This window comes from Brassica napus, chromosome C4, assembly GCF_020379485.1.
Source record: "Brassica napus cultivar Da-Ae chromosome C4, Da-Ae, whole genome shotgun sequence".
Taxonomy (NCBI): domain Eukaryota; kingdom Viridiplantae; phylum Streptophyta; class Magnoliopsida; order Brassicales; family Brassicaceae; genus Brassica; species Brassica napus.
Genome location: NC_063447.1, coordinates 45,518,134 through 45,533,306, shown reverse-complemented (window position 1 = coordinate 45,533,306; position 15,173 = coordinate 45,518,134). Strand labels below are relative to the sequence as shown.

The 15,173-nt window shown below is 38.9% G+C and overlaps 4 protein-coding genes across 4 annotated transcripts; 2 read left to right on the top strand and 2 right to left on the bottom strand.

Annotated features, from left to right (window-relative positions):
• Window positions 1–6,182: 6,182 nt before the first annotated feature.
• On the top strand, window positions 6,183–7,417 carry LOC106391053 (pollen allergen Che a 1-like). Its single transcript, XM_013831616.3, has 2 exons — window positions 6,183–6,831; window positions 6,921–7,417. Exons 1-2 carry the CDS (start codon window positions 6,642–6,644, stop codon window positions 7,265–7,267), a joined length of 537 nt encoding a protein of 178 aa, XP_013687070.1. The 5' UTR covers window positions 6,183–6,641; the 3' UTR covers window positions 7,268–7,417.
• LOC106391051 (omega-hydroxypalmitate O-feruloyl transferase-like) lies at window positions 7,389–9,390 on the bottom strand. Its single transcript, XM_013831614.3, has 4 exons — window positions 9,248–9,390; window positions 8,834–9,149; window positions 8,568–8,743; window positions 7,389–8,479 (listed from the first exon to the last, which is right to left on the bottom strand). Exons 1-4 carry the CDS (start codon window positions 9,248–9,250, stop codon window positions 7,607–7,609), a joined length of 1,368 nt encoding a protein of 455 aa, XP_013687068.1. The 5' UTR covers window positions 9,251–9,390; the 3' UTR covers window positions 7,389–7,606.
• A 1,747-nt stretch (window positions 9,391–11,137) lies between these two features.
• Window positions 11,138–12,183, bottom strand: LOC106391052 (transcription factor TCP6-like). Its single transcript, XM_013831615.3, has one exon. It carries the CDS (start codon window positions 12,040–12,042, stop codon window positions 11,383–11,385), a length of 660 nt encoding a protein of 219 aa, XP_013687069.1. The 5' UTR covers window positions 12,043–12,183; the 3' UTR covers window positions 11,138–11,382.
• Window positions 12,184–12,802: 619 nt separating this feature from the next.
• LOC106393873 (DNA ligase 1) lies at window positions 12,803–14,707 on the top strand. Its single transcript, XM_013834525.2, has one exon. It carries the CDS (start codon window positions 12,803–12,805, stop codon window positions 14,705–14,707), a length of 1,905 nt encoding a protein of 634 aa, XP_013689979.2.
• The last annotated feature ends 466 nt before the right edge of the window (window positions 14,708–15,173 follow it).

Here is a 15,173-nt window from a genome sequence, read left to right as displayed (position 1 = left end):
GGAGTAAATGGGGAGAAGCCACCTATAAATGTGGGTTTTTCTTGAGGACGAGGCTTTGGGTTACTTGGCTCAACCGACACCTTTTTTACCCGTTTAAGAGGTGGAACATTATCATCCATTTGACGTGGCACTTTCTTGTTTCCCTCTTTCTTACGGACGGTGGGTGCAGGAGGAGTGTAGCGTTTGGTACTTGTATGCGTACGTCTACTGAAACATCTGCCACCATCTGCTTGACCACCGGCTGCATCAGTGTTCCCTCGTCCAACCTATTAACAAAAGTTATCAAATCTGCAAACACACTTAACATACGAGCGGGGAAGATGCTAAAGCATTATACCTGAACTTTAGTAATTGTAACATCATCTTCATCCACATCCTCACCCTTCTTCCCAACAGCAGCCTCACCGCGATCGTCATGCACACCATCAAGACCCACTTTCTCCGGAATGACATCTGCTGATGTCTGAGGTACATCAGTTCCAGAGCCAGTAGAGGGTCGGAGTGGATCCTGGCAATGCAAAGCAAATAGAAAGGAATTAATTGCAAAATAGAGTAGATATATAGATTTATGTATGCAATATAGTATAGACAACTTACTTTATCAACGCCGGCTTCTGATAGAATTTTATTAACGACGCCAGACAATGGGTCATCAATGCGGCATTCCGATGATACATTCACTTGGTCCTAGATAGATTAACCACATTTGTCAATTTAATGAGCCAATATACATTATTATAATATTAAGACAAAGCCGACATTTTGACTGCTTATCACGTTTCTACTCACTCTTACCACATCAACTCGAGATGGAAGATTGGCGGCATCATCATTGTCAGGGGATGCGACGTTTACCGAAGGCGAGGGATTCTAAATTAAAATAGTATGGAAATGTCAGTGACCAATATCAATATGAAAAGGATCTAATTGCATAAACTGCATAGAATGGTATAAAACACAACATAATTTAAAGGACAAACCTCCATGTTTATGGGGTCATGTCCAATGTGAGCATCTCCCCTATGCTCGCCCCCTGTCTCAGCTCTAAATTCGACTCCATCAGTTGAGTCGGTCTGTTTACCCGGAGATAGTCCTCCACCCCTTTCTCCTTCATCCAGATTCTGACCCAAACCAACCGAGGCGGTCCCTGTTCCTGCAACATCCTCTCCATCTCGCTGTGGTGACTGGAGAATAATACAAACAAGGAATAAGAAATGGAATAGTCTGGTGAGCTTATGGAATGGCATACTATATAAGAATAATTTCATTGTATTGAGACTTACAGCGAACTTTGTATGGGTACCCATACCATCAGGAGCACCAGTATGTGTAGTGGGTCGATCGGGATTAACCTCTGAATTGTTGAAATCATCATTCTGACCTGGGAATGGTGACGAATGTCTCTCAGGACTGAACCCATACGTTGGTCCCATATCCGCACCTCTAAGCCGAGACTCCAGTAACTGATTGATCTTATCAAACTCCCCTGTGACCGTACTTTCCAAATGGGCAATCGCGGATGTAGCTGCTTGTAAGTCTGTTCGAAGGGCTGCCACTTCAGAATTAAAATGGCCCTTCAAACTCCGAATATAGCCCTCATACATTGCAATAACCTTCTCCTCGTATGCGTCAGCTGCACGCCTAAGTAATGTTTGGACATCAAAATGGAAACTCTCACCACCATGCGGGGCACCCGAGGGGTTAGCTGATGATTTCCCTCTCGGATCTCCAGGGTAACCAGCACTCTCTACGCCACCATGATGAGCGTTATCCTTTTCAACCGGCTCGGGAACATTTTCATCACTTGACTCCGAAGTTTGTGCATGACCCTTCTTCAGTTTAACCTCATCCGCTTTCACACCACCTGACCAAGTATTATGCTCAAATGGGTAATCATCGTCAATCAAAGCAACCATGGTATCAACACTCGTATCTTCCTTATCTCCCAACCCACGATAAAGATCCTCACTCTCTTCATCTGTGCTAATCAAAGACCGTACATATGCCTGCGACACAAATATACGGTATAGAAAGTAAGTAGTCACAGTATGGTCAAATAAAATCAAGTATAGGTACATGGAAAGGAAATAGTATGATTTTAATTGACATATGGAATGACATATATATGAGATAGTCAAAAAATATTGACTAACCTGTCCCAGTTGATCAACCGTCTTGGCCGAGACAATGTTGACCACCACCTTTCTATCAACAACCCTGCTGATAATTTCTTCGCTCGACAGGGTGGAATCTGCTAGAGGATCCGCACCGCCAGTCTTAATAATGATAGAAGGACATGCAGTCACAGTAACCAATACCATCGCATGGGTAAATCCTTGAATGGCCATTGTATCCTTCACATAATTAACAGCAGATCTTGCTTTTGTACTTCTAACAGTCAGTATAAATGACTCCCTGCCGCATGGATACTTCATGAAAGCGTCAAGATCACCAAGCATGCTCACTATTTCGGGTCTGATTTTTGTTGTCCCACAAGTTGGACACAGAATCCCTTACACCAATACCAACAACGAAAGCCGCAAACGGGTTAACCGATCCTTGTATTTTTTACCCTTCACAAGCCGCTCCATGATCCATCCAGGTGTGGGCTTCTCCTCCCCACGAAATAAATCATCCCATATTGACATAGATGATTTGCCTTTACCGGACGCCTTCCCTCGCCCAATACCTTTCTCGGCGGCTTCTCCAGTTAACCCAACGCCGTCGCCACAGTTCAGTCCGGTGACCAGAGCAAAGTCTTGTATGGCATAGCGTATCAGCTTCCCAACGAAGATCCACCAAAGTTCATACTCCTTTGCAGTTAGCAACTGACGTGAGAGGCAGTAATGGAGGAACATTACTGAAAAAGTATGCGAACCCATCTGCAAAACTCTCCGGAACTGCGACTCATTCAACATTTCCAAGTCTTCTTCCTCTAGTGCACTGTTTATGATGTCAATCCACCGTAGGTTGAAGTAGTTATTAACTCGTTTCCGCCCTGATGGTTCTGAACCCGCCTCAAACATTCTCAGAGGAAGACCTAATTCGTCCATTTTGTCATTGCCAAGCATGAAAACAATAAAACCCGTAAGACTAACGGAGACAGTAAATACAGTAGCTACGTACACTACTATTCTATATACATATAGAATGCGATTCCAGCTAGTGAAATGGTCTAGTATGTGCAGAAATATGAAGTAGAAGAGTTTGCAAACTTAGCAAAAATCAATTACAATTCAATATAGTCATATATTGTACAGATAATTACGGATCAAAACAAAGAAACCCAAAAAATGAAAACGATAGACAGTGAAATGGGTTTCATAATCCTCTATCTAGTATTGATGTAACCAATTTCCGTTGCTATCTGATACTAAATATCTCTCCTTACCGAGATGGCAATAACAAACTCTATAGAATGAAAACAATACCACACATAAAAAAGAGATTCACAATAAATGGAATAGCAAATGGCATTACTATGTTATTCACATACTATATTGCAATTGAAAATACGAAAATGGTCTAGTATGGTCAGTTTTATGAAATATCCTAAGTCCCAGAGTGAACAATTAAACCACTTTACATTCAAAATCCTATTTTCGTGTACAGATAATGACGGGTGAAAACCAAATAAACAGAAAACCGAAAGCGACCACGCAGTAATCACAGTTACAATCTTCCAAACAAAGGCACGGAATCGATTTTTGTTTCTATCTGGAATTTACTACCACGTGCAAAGACCAGTAAATCGATACACTACATAGGAGAGATAGACAATTAAAGCTCTCGTATTGTTGAAAAGAACAAAGAAACGGAGAACAAGACTCAATTCCGGTCGGAGTAACTGGAAATTTCGACAAAATAGAAAAGTAAAATCGAACTCACGGGAGTACCGGATGCGATCTTGACGGAGTAAGAACCGTAGAATGCCTTCTGGGTTCCGATTCGTCGGTGCGTGAAGTAATATCGCGGTGACGAGCAGTTTAAAGTCTGACAACACACAACGTGAATTTCGGGTGGTGATGAAAGAGAAGAATAGTGTTTAGTTTACAGAGAAAGGTATGGTAAAGTAAAAAAGGATTATGTGGGGTAACGAAGCGCCACGACAGTTTAGTGAACAGTTAATTTTTTTTAATTAATTTTTATTTTTTGCCAGTTACTCCCGGTTAATAAGGAGGGCAATATGGCAATATTTTATAAAAGATGAGCCATATATCGGTGAGTTAGGGAAATTAGCCATCGAGTGAATTATGCGTTTATTGAACGTCATACAGCGCAATTCCCCTATAATTTAAGCCCAAAAAAAACAAATATGTTATATATGTATTCAAAATGAAACAAAAGTGCACACAACATGAGCTTACACTTGAGGGGGAAGAAGTGACAAGCTTTGCCCTTGATATTTTATTTGGAAGCAAAAGAAACTTGAACATAAACATACACACGTCATGTTCTCATACTGAATGGATACAAAAGTAACACTTGGTAATTATGTGATATCAAGGCTTCTTTTGGTAACAATGGCAGTGCAGATCGGTTCCCTCAACAACCGCAAAACAGACTGGAGGAGAGCCGTATGTGGCAGTGCAACATGCACAACAATCCAAATCTGTACCTAGGAACGGCTCCGGCCCGCACTCTTGTGAGAACACACGCGTAGAGGGGACAAGGCATCCACTTCCAACTGGGCACTCCACCCCAGGCAGAGCCTTGGTCTTGAGGATTCCTGTTGACATATTCATCATGATCATCAGCGCAAGATAATTAAAATACAACTGAAAAGTATATAATCGAGATCAACTTACCGGTAGAAGCCATCATGAGGACAAGCACAATAATGGTGAAGCTGACAGAGTTGAAGTTCTTTGCCATCTCTTTTCTTTCTGCTTTACTTTTTTCTTTTCAATAAACTTACTTTGATGATACAAACCCAAGAGTGTGGTGATCTATTTATAGTCAGTTTTTTTGCTACTTTGTTATATATGTTTAATCCATTTTCTCTTCTTAATTCAGGTGTTCCCAAGTTCATAATGTCGCCACAATTGTGCATTGCCGCCTTTTACATTACATTTTATCCTCTCTTTTTTTAATCATGCGTTTGTCTTAAAAGGTCAACTAAAACGAATGTCATCTCTGTAACTCATCTTTTATATTCATTTTTTATTAGTTTGAGATAACTTATTGTGTTGTGTTAAAAAAAAAAGAGATAACTTATTGTGTAAAATAGATATTGTTGTTGTCATGGACAGAGTAAGCAGGAATCTTGGCAACTTTTAAAATCTAATAATGAGAACGATTTGGCTTTATAAGTTCATTAATAAACTTTAGGGATGCTGCTGCAATACAGCAATTATGGCGACACTATTTCGGTTCTTTAGACTTGTGAGCATCTCTTAATTCTATACAAATGTAGGGTTTAAGGTCAATGCAATGCAGCAATCATGGCAAGTTGGCAACATTACTAAAATTTGGGTATTTCAGTTATTTTAAGTCTATGTATAACATATATTTTGCATACTGTTGTATTTTTAGGTACTCGAATACTCATTCTGTTTTGCTTATGTATCTGTGTAGTTCAAATGCCAAATAGTTTTAAGCAAAGAACAAGATATTTATGACTTTTGGATTCAGTTCCATATTTGTTGATTTGATTTGGTTCAGTTCATTTGGTTTCAAGTAATTTGTCCAGACATATTATAACACGAAATCTTACTATTGAATTGAAAATGAGAGATTATTTAAATCTCACAAACATTTTTTTTCTATTTTTTTGTGTCTAATCGTTCTCGGTTTAGTCTCATGTAAGTGTTCGAATCACTATTTGCTGCTGGTTTATGAGTCTTGGGCTTGAACTATTTGAAGTCTGCTTGTTTTTCTTACTAATCCAGTTCAAAAATATTCTCCATTTTTCATGAAAATATAGTAGTTATAGTTTGGCTTCTTGTATTGATATATAAATAGCAATTTCTTCTGACCACTTCCGTGGTGTTTATGATTGATAACTTGATAAATTGTCCATACACATAGGGTTTATTTGTGAAATAACTAAGAAAAAAAAAGAGAATTTAGTTTTGTAAAGAGAAGGTAGAGAGAGGTAGGAAGAGAAAAGAGGAGAGAGGTAGGAAGAGAAGTTAGTTTTTTTTTTTTGAAAAAAATGTGATTTTAGTTAGTTAGTGAATTATAGTTTTTTTTCATAGCTATCTCACCCAATTTCCCATACATATATACACACAACACATGTGGCTTTACCTTCTCCACTCTCTTTTCCAGATTTAGCCAATTTCTTGGAGATTCATATACAAAAACCCTTAAAACAGAAAGCTTGAGAGCTCAATAAATGTAAGAAGCACATAACCAACCTCTCACTTTATTCACCCTATTCATTTATAACCTTCACTCAAGAAGCTTCTTTCTCTACTCATCTTTTTGTTCATACAGGACTCTTGAGTTTTCTGAATAATATAAAAGACAATAAACTTGAAACTTTGTTTCAATGGAGTTTCTGTCTTTTCTTGTCTAATCTTTTGTTTCTCCTTTTGTCTTTTACCTCTTAGCCCAATCTTTGTTTGTTTCTTCCATCAACCACATAAACAAAAAGAACCTCATCTCTAAACAAGTGTGTATCCAAAGATGAAAAAATGTTGAAGCTTGTGGACATGGAAAAGAAACTGATAATGCTACTGTTGCTTCTGCAACTTCTGTCCTTAAACTCTCTGTGTCTGGGACAGTCCTCATCCATACCAACTGCAAACATCACTGTAATGGGTCTTGTTTATTGCGACGTCTGCTCTAGCAACAGTTTCTCCAAACACAGCTACTTCATGCCCGGTAAATATTCCAATAAAGTTTTCTCATAATAGTTAAATCCAATTTGAAATGTCTCTCACTTTTGTTTTAACTGAACAAAAAAAAAACAGGTGTTGAAGTGAGTGTAATCTGCAGATTTAAGGCAGCTTCTTCAAGAACTAGAGAGATGCTAACGTTCTCTGCAAATCAAACCACTGACGAGCTTGGACTCTACAAGCTAGACATAACGTCTGTGGAAGGTGTTTCTTGTGCAGCAGAAGACGACAAAGATTCTCTGACAGCTTCTTGTCAGGCAAGCTTGATCAGTACCTCCTCGGATTCGTGCAACGTTCCTGGCTACAAAACTACAACGGATCAGGTCGTGTTTGAGTCCAAGATGTCTAATCTCTGTGTTTACGGATTTAGCGCTTTGAATTTCAGACCGTTTGAGAAGAATATTGACTTGTGTGGCAAGTAATAGAATCATTGTTTTGCTTCTACAAGAACTCTGTTGTCTTCCTGTTCTCTGTTCTTTATCTTTAGACTTTGTTTATACAGTTTATTTATATATAGTGTTCGTTTGTACTATAAACTCAACATTCCAGAAACAATAAATTAAATTACAATATAGTTGGAGTTATATAAATTTCTGGTTTAAACTTTTTATGCAGGATACAAACAAGTTCAAGATGAAGATAACAATAGTAATAATAATAATAATTCAGCAGAAATCAAAAATAAAATAAAAACGGAGAAAACAAATAGTTTATGACAATAATTGCCAAATATTTTATTCTTTTGTCTTTTGCGTTCAACATCATATCTGTAAAAACAGTTCTTGAAACACATCCATGGCTGAAGCAGGAAGTCCAAGAAGCACATTGATGCTTCTCCTCTCTTCTCCATGAGACAAGAACAGAGTCACTTCTTTCTCAGGCAAAGCTACTGGACCGGACAAAACCGGTTCTCCCCAACCGAAATCTGTTGTGTGAAAACCTAATCTCGACCATGTAGTGATCAGAAGAGTCGAAGAAAGAGATGGTCTCGCTCTTGTTACTTCAAAGTAATCAATGGCTGATCTCATGTATCGGTCAGTTACCATCTTAATCGCTTCTCTGACCAATCCAACAGCGAAACTCAAAGGTTTCTCGGTTAGCTCTCCAGCTTCACAGATTGAGTTTGTGAGAACAATTCCATTCCCAAAATACCCTTTGGGAAGTGGAGGCTCAAACTTGGCTCTACCATCGACGGCGAAGAGAAGCTTCGTTTTCTGATCGCTCAACATCTTCAGCGACTTGGTTCTTGCTCTCCACACAAATGCAGATAAAGCTTCAAAAGTCGTGCAAGAGTTACCTAGGAGAGATTCGCTGTTCTCTGTTGCTTGGAGCTTAAGTTTCTTGATTTTCTCTGGATCAAAGCAGAAGGATCTATGGAGAGTTGGCTCTTTGGTGTAAAGAGAGTTGATGTTCGACTTATCTTCGATCTCTTCGAATTCTTGGTGAAGACTCTCGATCTTTGGAGGGTTTCTAGCTGTGAGAATGGTTCTGTCCGAGAAAGGAGGAGTTGTTAATGGTAAGCCTCTAGCGAGTTGACCCCATGAGTTAACGAACTCCATAGCTCCAATACCATCGAACAAACAGTGATTCATACATAGTCCAAGAACAAACCCTCCACACTTGAATTTAGTCACCTATAATAAAACCCTAAACGAATTAGATCTCATCTTAAAACCCTAAATAACAAAAAGATTGCTTGAGGAGGAAGAAAAGTAGTTAAACCTGAGCAGTAACAGGAGGGACTTCAAGAATATTCTTGGCTTCTACAACATCATAGACAAGTTTCCCTAATGTTTCAGGGTCTGGTTTCGTGATGTCACCAATCTCATCCATCTTACAGTTTGCTTCTGCTTCCACAAACACAACTCCTTCTTCAGTACAGTCCACAGTCAGTTTACCTGAAGTTCACACCATTAAGTACATGTTAATTAATGTTGTTTTTCCGAGTTATAGAGACCGAAACATTAATTGTTTCATCAATCAAGTACCTTCAGGACTTATGGTGAGGCGTCCAGCAAGAGGATAGTAATGAACAAGTACTTGACTCAGAGCTTTCTTGATCACTTGTACTGCTTGCTCGTTCCCTCTCTCCTCAGATTTGAAACAGTATATTGTACGGACGATCACGGCGATGTTCTGGTCAAGATTCGACAAGAAGTATAGACCATTTGGTGTCTCAGATTCGGGTTTGACCAAAGCAGCTGGTTCCTTTTGAAGAACCTCGAGATGAATGTTTGGTTCTTTCATGTTGTTTTTCTCCACTGAGGCAGAGAGTGTCACTTCCTTGTTGTTGTTTTCCGCAACCTGATGGACAAACATAAAAGAAAAGTTATGAACATGGAAAGATCTTTGAAGACTTTGTGAAACTAAACAAGAACATGATGAGAAGCAATAACACAAACCATTTTTGATCCGAATAGAGAAAGTAGTAACTGGTGTTGAAGGATATGAGGTCGAGTTGAATGTTATGAAGATCGAGCTCATGAGATATATATGGGGAAATTGATGAGTTTATGGGACCCGCAAGCTCATAAAAAATCTTCTCTTCTTTAGGGAAAAACTTGAGAATAATGTGAAAGAGAGAATATACATGGACGGTCTTGATTGCACGATAGATTTTTTTTAGTTGTTAAAAAAATAAAGAGTCATATTGACTAATAGTATTTCTTTATTTTTCTATATATTTGAGTTTTAACGTATTTCATTTAGTTAGGGTTAGGTGACTGAATAAACGACCTAACACAACAAACACTAATGTGTTATTTTGGCAGTTGAGAGTAGGCCTCCCAATTTTTGGATGACTTCCTCGGTTTTCTTTCTCTCTTTACTATGTTTTTTTTTTATGAAAATTCTCTTTACTATGTTTCATACTAAAAGTATTCAGGTAGATGATATCATGCATGCATATTCTCTTTCACTAAGAAAACTGTGACAAACACTACACAAAATTTCACGTTTTTCAAGAATAGATTCTGTTTGGTTAGGAAAAATAAAAGTTTTTAGCAGTTTTTTCAACTTGAATGTATCAAACAACGTACGGTTCTTAAATCTTAACATAACTTGCACGCTTGAGGAATGCGATCTTGACACCGCAAAACTCAAATACCCGGGCAAAAAATTGAAATTGTTGTATCATATAGAGTATCCAAAACGTAAGAATGTTCTATGTGAGCTACTATTAGACATGTATGATTTGTTTTCAATTAGTACTATGCCATTATTTAAATTTAAAATGTCATAGATTTCTAGAAAGCATGTAAAATATAGAAAGTTTCCAAATATAATTTATTTGAGTTATTCGACGACTTGTTTTTAGTTAAGACGTGAGACGAATAAATAAGTTTTTTTCCATTTTAATGTACTAACTTTAGGTTGTTAGAATTAAGTAGTTTTTTTCCTTATTAGTATCTTCTTGGCTGTAGAAGGTTTTACCGAATGAATCAAGAAGTAGGGACCAGATCAGAGAATCACACATCTCCCACCGCCAAGTGAAAACGCATCTCTCTGTCTCTCTTTCATATAAATTGAAGCCAACGTATTCATTGTTGACCAATTTTCTTCAAAGTTGTATTTTTTTTGTAATAGAAGCCAGCGTATTCACTGCAGATTTATCCCATAAAGCTGCAAAAGAGGTTCTTTATCCACATATATATAACCGGAAAGATCAAAGCTTTAAACATACAATACATGTGAATGTTGAACTTTCAGTTTATAGTTGGGTAATAAGATCTCCAAAACAAACACCAAGTGCAAGCGGGTATCAATAGATAATTCATTTTTAAAATTCACTTTCAATATTCAAAGGACTATTCAAAGTTATAATATTTTCACATTTGTAATTTGCTCAGTTTTTTAATGAATATTCAGTTGTAGTACTTACCACCCACAACTTAGAAATTAATCATTTTGAATATGCTGTTGTTGTTAAAAAAAAAGAATATGCTGTTGTTGTTTCAGATTAGTTCTTGATTGCATTTGAGGCCAATTTCATTGTTTGTGGCTTTCAACAGAATACAAAAAAAAAAGAATGTCCTCGTGTTCAGCAAAGACAGCAGGGACTCATAAATGCCAATATATGCATTAGACATATCATCGGAGAGACTCATAAAACAACTCAGCCTCAAGGCAAACTCTTTCAAACAAGATGAAGCTAACCAAACTTATGTGGACTCCCAATCATACCCGGTAACATAGATTTTCTGAGCAAGTCATGACCCGATTTCAAAAACTTCACTTTGTGCAACCAAATTCAATCAACAAACAAGGTGTTTGATTATGCAGAGAAGCCTCAATTCAGTGCACTTTTAAAGAGCAGAAACTACATACTTAGTAACTTTATAACGTGATTAAGTACATGAAAGCCATTGATTAGAGAGAGAGTTTAAGCAAGCTAAGGTACAAATAAGCACATTTTGCCACAAAATGCATTCCCTAAAAGCTATACTAAGCTTGAGATTCCACCAAAAGCATATATCTCAGACATCTCACTAACTATATATGCATATCTAAGTAAAGAGAAGCACTAAAGGTTCAAGCTTTAAGACCCTTGTTTGTCTGCGTTCTCTTGCTGAGCTTCATGTGGATGCTGAAGCACCTTAGCTTGTTCTTGACCCATTTGCTGATAAATCTGCGGATTCAAAACCCCAACTTGAGGCATTTGATTGTTCTCAAAACCCATGTCTGAAGAGCCACTGAAACCAAACCCAAGAAACCCAAATCCACAGTTCAAATCCAATCCTCCTTCCGTAAGATTAGCTCCAACACCAAACCCATTTTCATTTACCCAAAACCCATTCGCAAGATGAGACGTTGAAGCGTTTAGGTTCAAATCGACGGCGTGAGGAGGAGGTTGAGAAACGGAGTCGGTGGCGGGTTTGATTCCAGTTCCGGTGGCGGAGATAATCGACGGCTCAGCGTGGCGGAGAAGCCACTGGAGAGTCTCGCCGTCGGATTTGTGACCTAACTCTCGAGTCAGTTGAAAAATCCTGGCAGCACAGAGAGGAGGCAACCTGACTCTTCGACCGCGTCCTTCCACTTTAAGGTGTCCATCTTTGCTCGATTTGGTCTGAATCTCACGCCCTTCCTTCCCCTTCTCCTTCCTCTTTCCTTCAACAGTGTTGTTGAGAACCTTAACCTCTGTTTCTGCCTTCTTGTTCTCTGAAGGGTTTAAGAGATTTGGAGGGTTATTGGGATCCATGATGACACAGGTCCAAGATGTGGGGACTTTTAGGGCTCCAGACTAAAATAAAATTACCGAACTTTTTTTTTTTTATTTCCTCTCCTCTCTCGCAGAGATTTAATTGTGGGGGCGTCTGTGACTCTGAGTGAACCTTTTTTGAGTTTTGACCTAGTTAAAGCGGCTTAAGTTAACAAATTTCTTTTATCTATTTTTTTTTAACTTAGTAAAATTGTTTTTGTTATTTTTCTATTTTACACTTAACATTTTATATATATTTTTAAAGGGCTCCACAAAAAGAAGCCCCCATTAAAATGTTTCAAGTACATGGTGTCAAGCCTGATTCAGTGTAGATCTTGACGTCGAAGTGAGCGTTTCTATACTTGTACAGTTACCGAGGTAGCAACATCATCAGCGTGTACTGGAAGTATGAAAAACAGGTACAAAACAAGGATCAGTGGATGGAGTGCGAGCTCACAATCTACACATCCTAATGGTTGTCAAGCCACGAATCACCCACCAGTAAACATTGTTATTAGCTACCAATTCATGTAACTCATCAGTGTGAAATCTAAACAGGCGGCGTCTCGGAAGATAAATGCAATATTGGGCCTTTGAGGTAAGCCCACGTCTTGGAGGGCCATAATCTCAAATCAAAATAAACCCCTTAGGTCTTCACAGAAGCCGCCACGAAAAACTGGAAGCGTCGGATTAGTTAATTGGATCTCTAATAGGGTTTTAGTTTCTCAATCCCTAAATTCGGATTTGAGGGCGAATTGAAATGGTTATGTCGGCGAATTTCTTCAAGTTGGACTCGCCGGAGTCTGACACGGATGAAGAGAGTAAGGTTGCGGTTCAATCTCAAGGAACTGATGCAGAGCGCAACTCTATGAAGAAGAAGAAGAAGAAGAAGAAGAAAGCAAGTGTTGAAAAACCTGATTCTGAAGATGGTGGAAAGAAATCGAAGAAGAAGCACAAGAAGGTATCTGGTGGTGATGAGATAGGAGACACTGAGAAAGCACTCGTCAACACTGATGATGATGATGATGGTAAGAGAGATACGGGAAAGAGAAAGCGTGTTGATGATCTGGGAGATGCAGCACACAAGCCTAAGACTAAGAAGAAGAAAACTAGTGCGGATTCAGAAAACAGCTTCAGCTCGGCAAATAGCTCAAAGAAGAAAAGTAAGGAGAAGATACAAAGTGAGGCTCAAGTTAACAACACTGACTGCACCAAAGATGCTAATCAGTTACAAACTGAGGATCTTGAGGCTGACTTGAACACGTCTACCAAAGATACAAAGAAGAAAAGGAAGAAGAAGCAAACTGAAGTTCCAGAGGTTGAAGAAGACAACAAGGACTCTACTGAAGACGCAGAGAAAACACAAACTGAGAATTCAGAGGCTGGCTTGAACAAGTCTTCAAAGAAGAAGAAGCAAATTGATGATCCAGAGGTTGATGAAGACAACAAGACGCAAATTGAGAATTCAGAGGCTGGCTTGAATAAGTCTACAAAAGTTCCAAAGCAGAAAAGGAAGAAGAAGCAAATTGAAGCTTCAGAGGCTGAAGGAAACGACTTGAACTCTCCGGAAATTGCAAAGAAGAAAAGTAAGAAGAAAAAGAAGAAGAAGAATCAAAGTGAAGATCCAGAGGCTGAACAAAACAACGTCAAGAAGCAAAAGGGTAGTAAGAGTGATGAAATTCTGACCACCCCATCACCTAAAAGCGCTAAAAAGGTTAACTTTTCTGACCAAGTTGAAGTTTTTCCTGCTGAGTCTGAAGAAAGCGATGAAGAAGAAGAAGAAGAAGAAGAAAAAGTTGACCTGGTGAGGGGTAAGCGTTTTACAGAGGAAGAGGACGAGCTGATCAAGAAATCTGTATTGGAATACGTTGATAACCATGCTTTAGGAGACGAAGGGATTAACATGGTTATGAACTGCAAGGCACACAAACAAGTCAGAGGCTGCTGGAAAGAGATAGCTACTGCTTTGCCTTGGAGGCCATACACTGGCGTCTACTATCGCGCACATACTTTGTTTGAAGAAGGATCTAAAGGGGTATGGACCAAAGAGGATTTGGAACTCGTTGTACAGCATCAAAAGAAACGCGGCAACGACTGGAGAACTCTCGCGGATGCCATGGGGAAACACAGGAACCATGTGAAAGACGCTTGGAGGAGGATTAGACTGGCGTCCAAGAAGAGAGGACACTGGTCTATGGAGGAGTACCAAAGCCTCTTTGATCTTGTCAACAAAGACCTTAGGATAAAAGTGTTCAAAGAGAAGCACTCGAAACATGGGATGCTGAGAGATAACATCCCTTGGATGGCCATAAGCGACGAGCTCGGAACAAGGGACCATGCCGTCTGCTGCTTGAAATGGTATGATCAGTTGACATCACCGATGGTGGCAAAGGGGATATGGGCTAACGTGGATGACTATAGGCTCCTGGACGAGCTTACGAATCTGGATGCTGCTTGTGTGGACGACGTGGATTGGGATAATATTTTGGATAATAGAGATGGAGATGTTTGTAGAAGTCGGTGGAACCAGATGGTGAATCATATCGGAATACCTGGAAGCAAAACGTTTGCGGAACAAGTTGAGATTTTGTCTCAGAGGTATTGCCCTGACATAGCTGAAGACAGAGAAGATTTTGACAACAGACCTTTTGACCCCGAAGATTAATCAAGTCTAGTAAGAGTTTTATTTGTTCCTTTTTGTTTTCTACTTTAAGTTCAAGTTATGTTTGTGAGCTTGAAAAACTATGTTAAGATTTCTGATCCTGATTCTCTTTGCTTCTCTTTTTCCTTAGCATTAATGTTTATCAGTCATAGGATATCTAGTGAATGTATCCATAAATTATTTGTGTTCTAGATATGTGGAAAGAGTCCCGCATTGATGTTGCAGTAAAAGAGTTTCGCTAGTAGTGCTTTGCTTGGCTTGGAATACAGCTAATAGTCTTATATTTTTTTGGGACATCTTCTAGTTCAAATGCTAGGTACAAGGTCTATGAGGTTGGAGTAACCTTTGAATCTTGCAGGCAAGAGACACATCAAGGTCTCATGTTTGTAGTCGACCGTTGAAATAGAGAAATGGATCAAAGTAGTTCGAATTAAAGATCTTAAAAACAGATTGGGTTTCTAATGTCTTC

Coding starts and splice junctions, on each gene's coding strand:
- LOC106391053 (XM_013831616.3), top strand. CDS start 6,642: ATGTTGAAGCTTGTGGACATGGAAAAGAAACTGATAATGCTACTGTTG. Junction 6,832..6,920: donor ACACAGCTACTTCATGCCCG/GTAAATATTCCA, acceptor AAAAAAAAACAG/GTGTTGAAGTGAGTGTAATC.
- LOC106391051 (XM_013831614.3), bottom strand. Junction 8,744..8,833: donor CCTCACCATAAGTCCTGAAG/GTACTTGATTGA, acceptor TGTGAACTTCAG/GTAAACTGACTGTGGACTGT. Junction 8,480..8,567: donor TCCCTCCTGTTACTGCTCAG/GTTTAACTACTT, acceptor GTTTTATTATAG/GTGACTAAATTCAAGTGTGG.
- LOC106391052 (XM_013831615.3), bottom strand. CDS start 12,042: ATGGATCCCAATAACCCTCCAAATCTCTTAAACCCTTCAGAGAACAAG.
- LOC106393873 (XM_013834525.2), top strand. CDS start 12,803: ATGGTTATGTCGGCGAATTTCTTCAAGTTGGACTCGCCGGAGTCTGAC.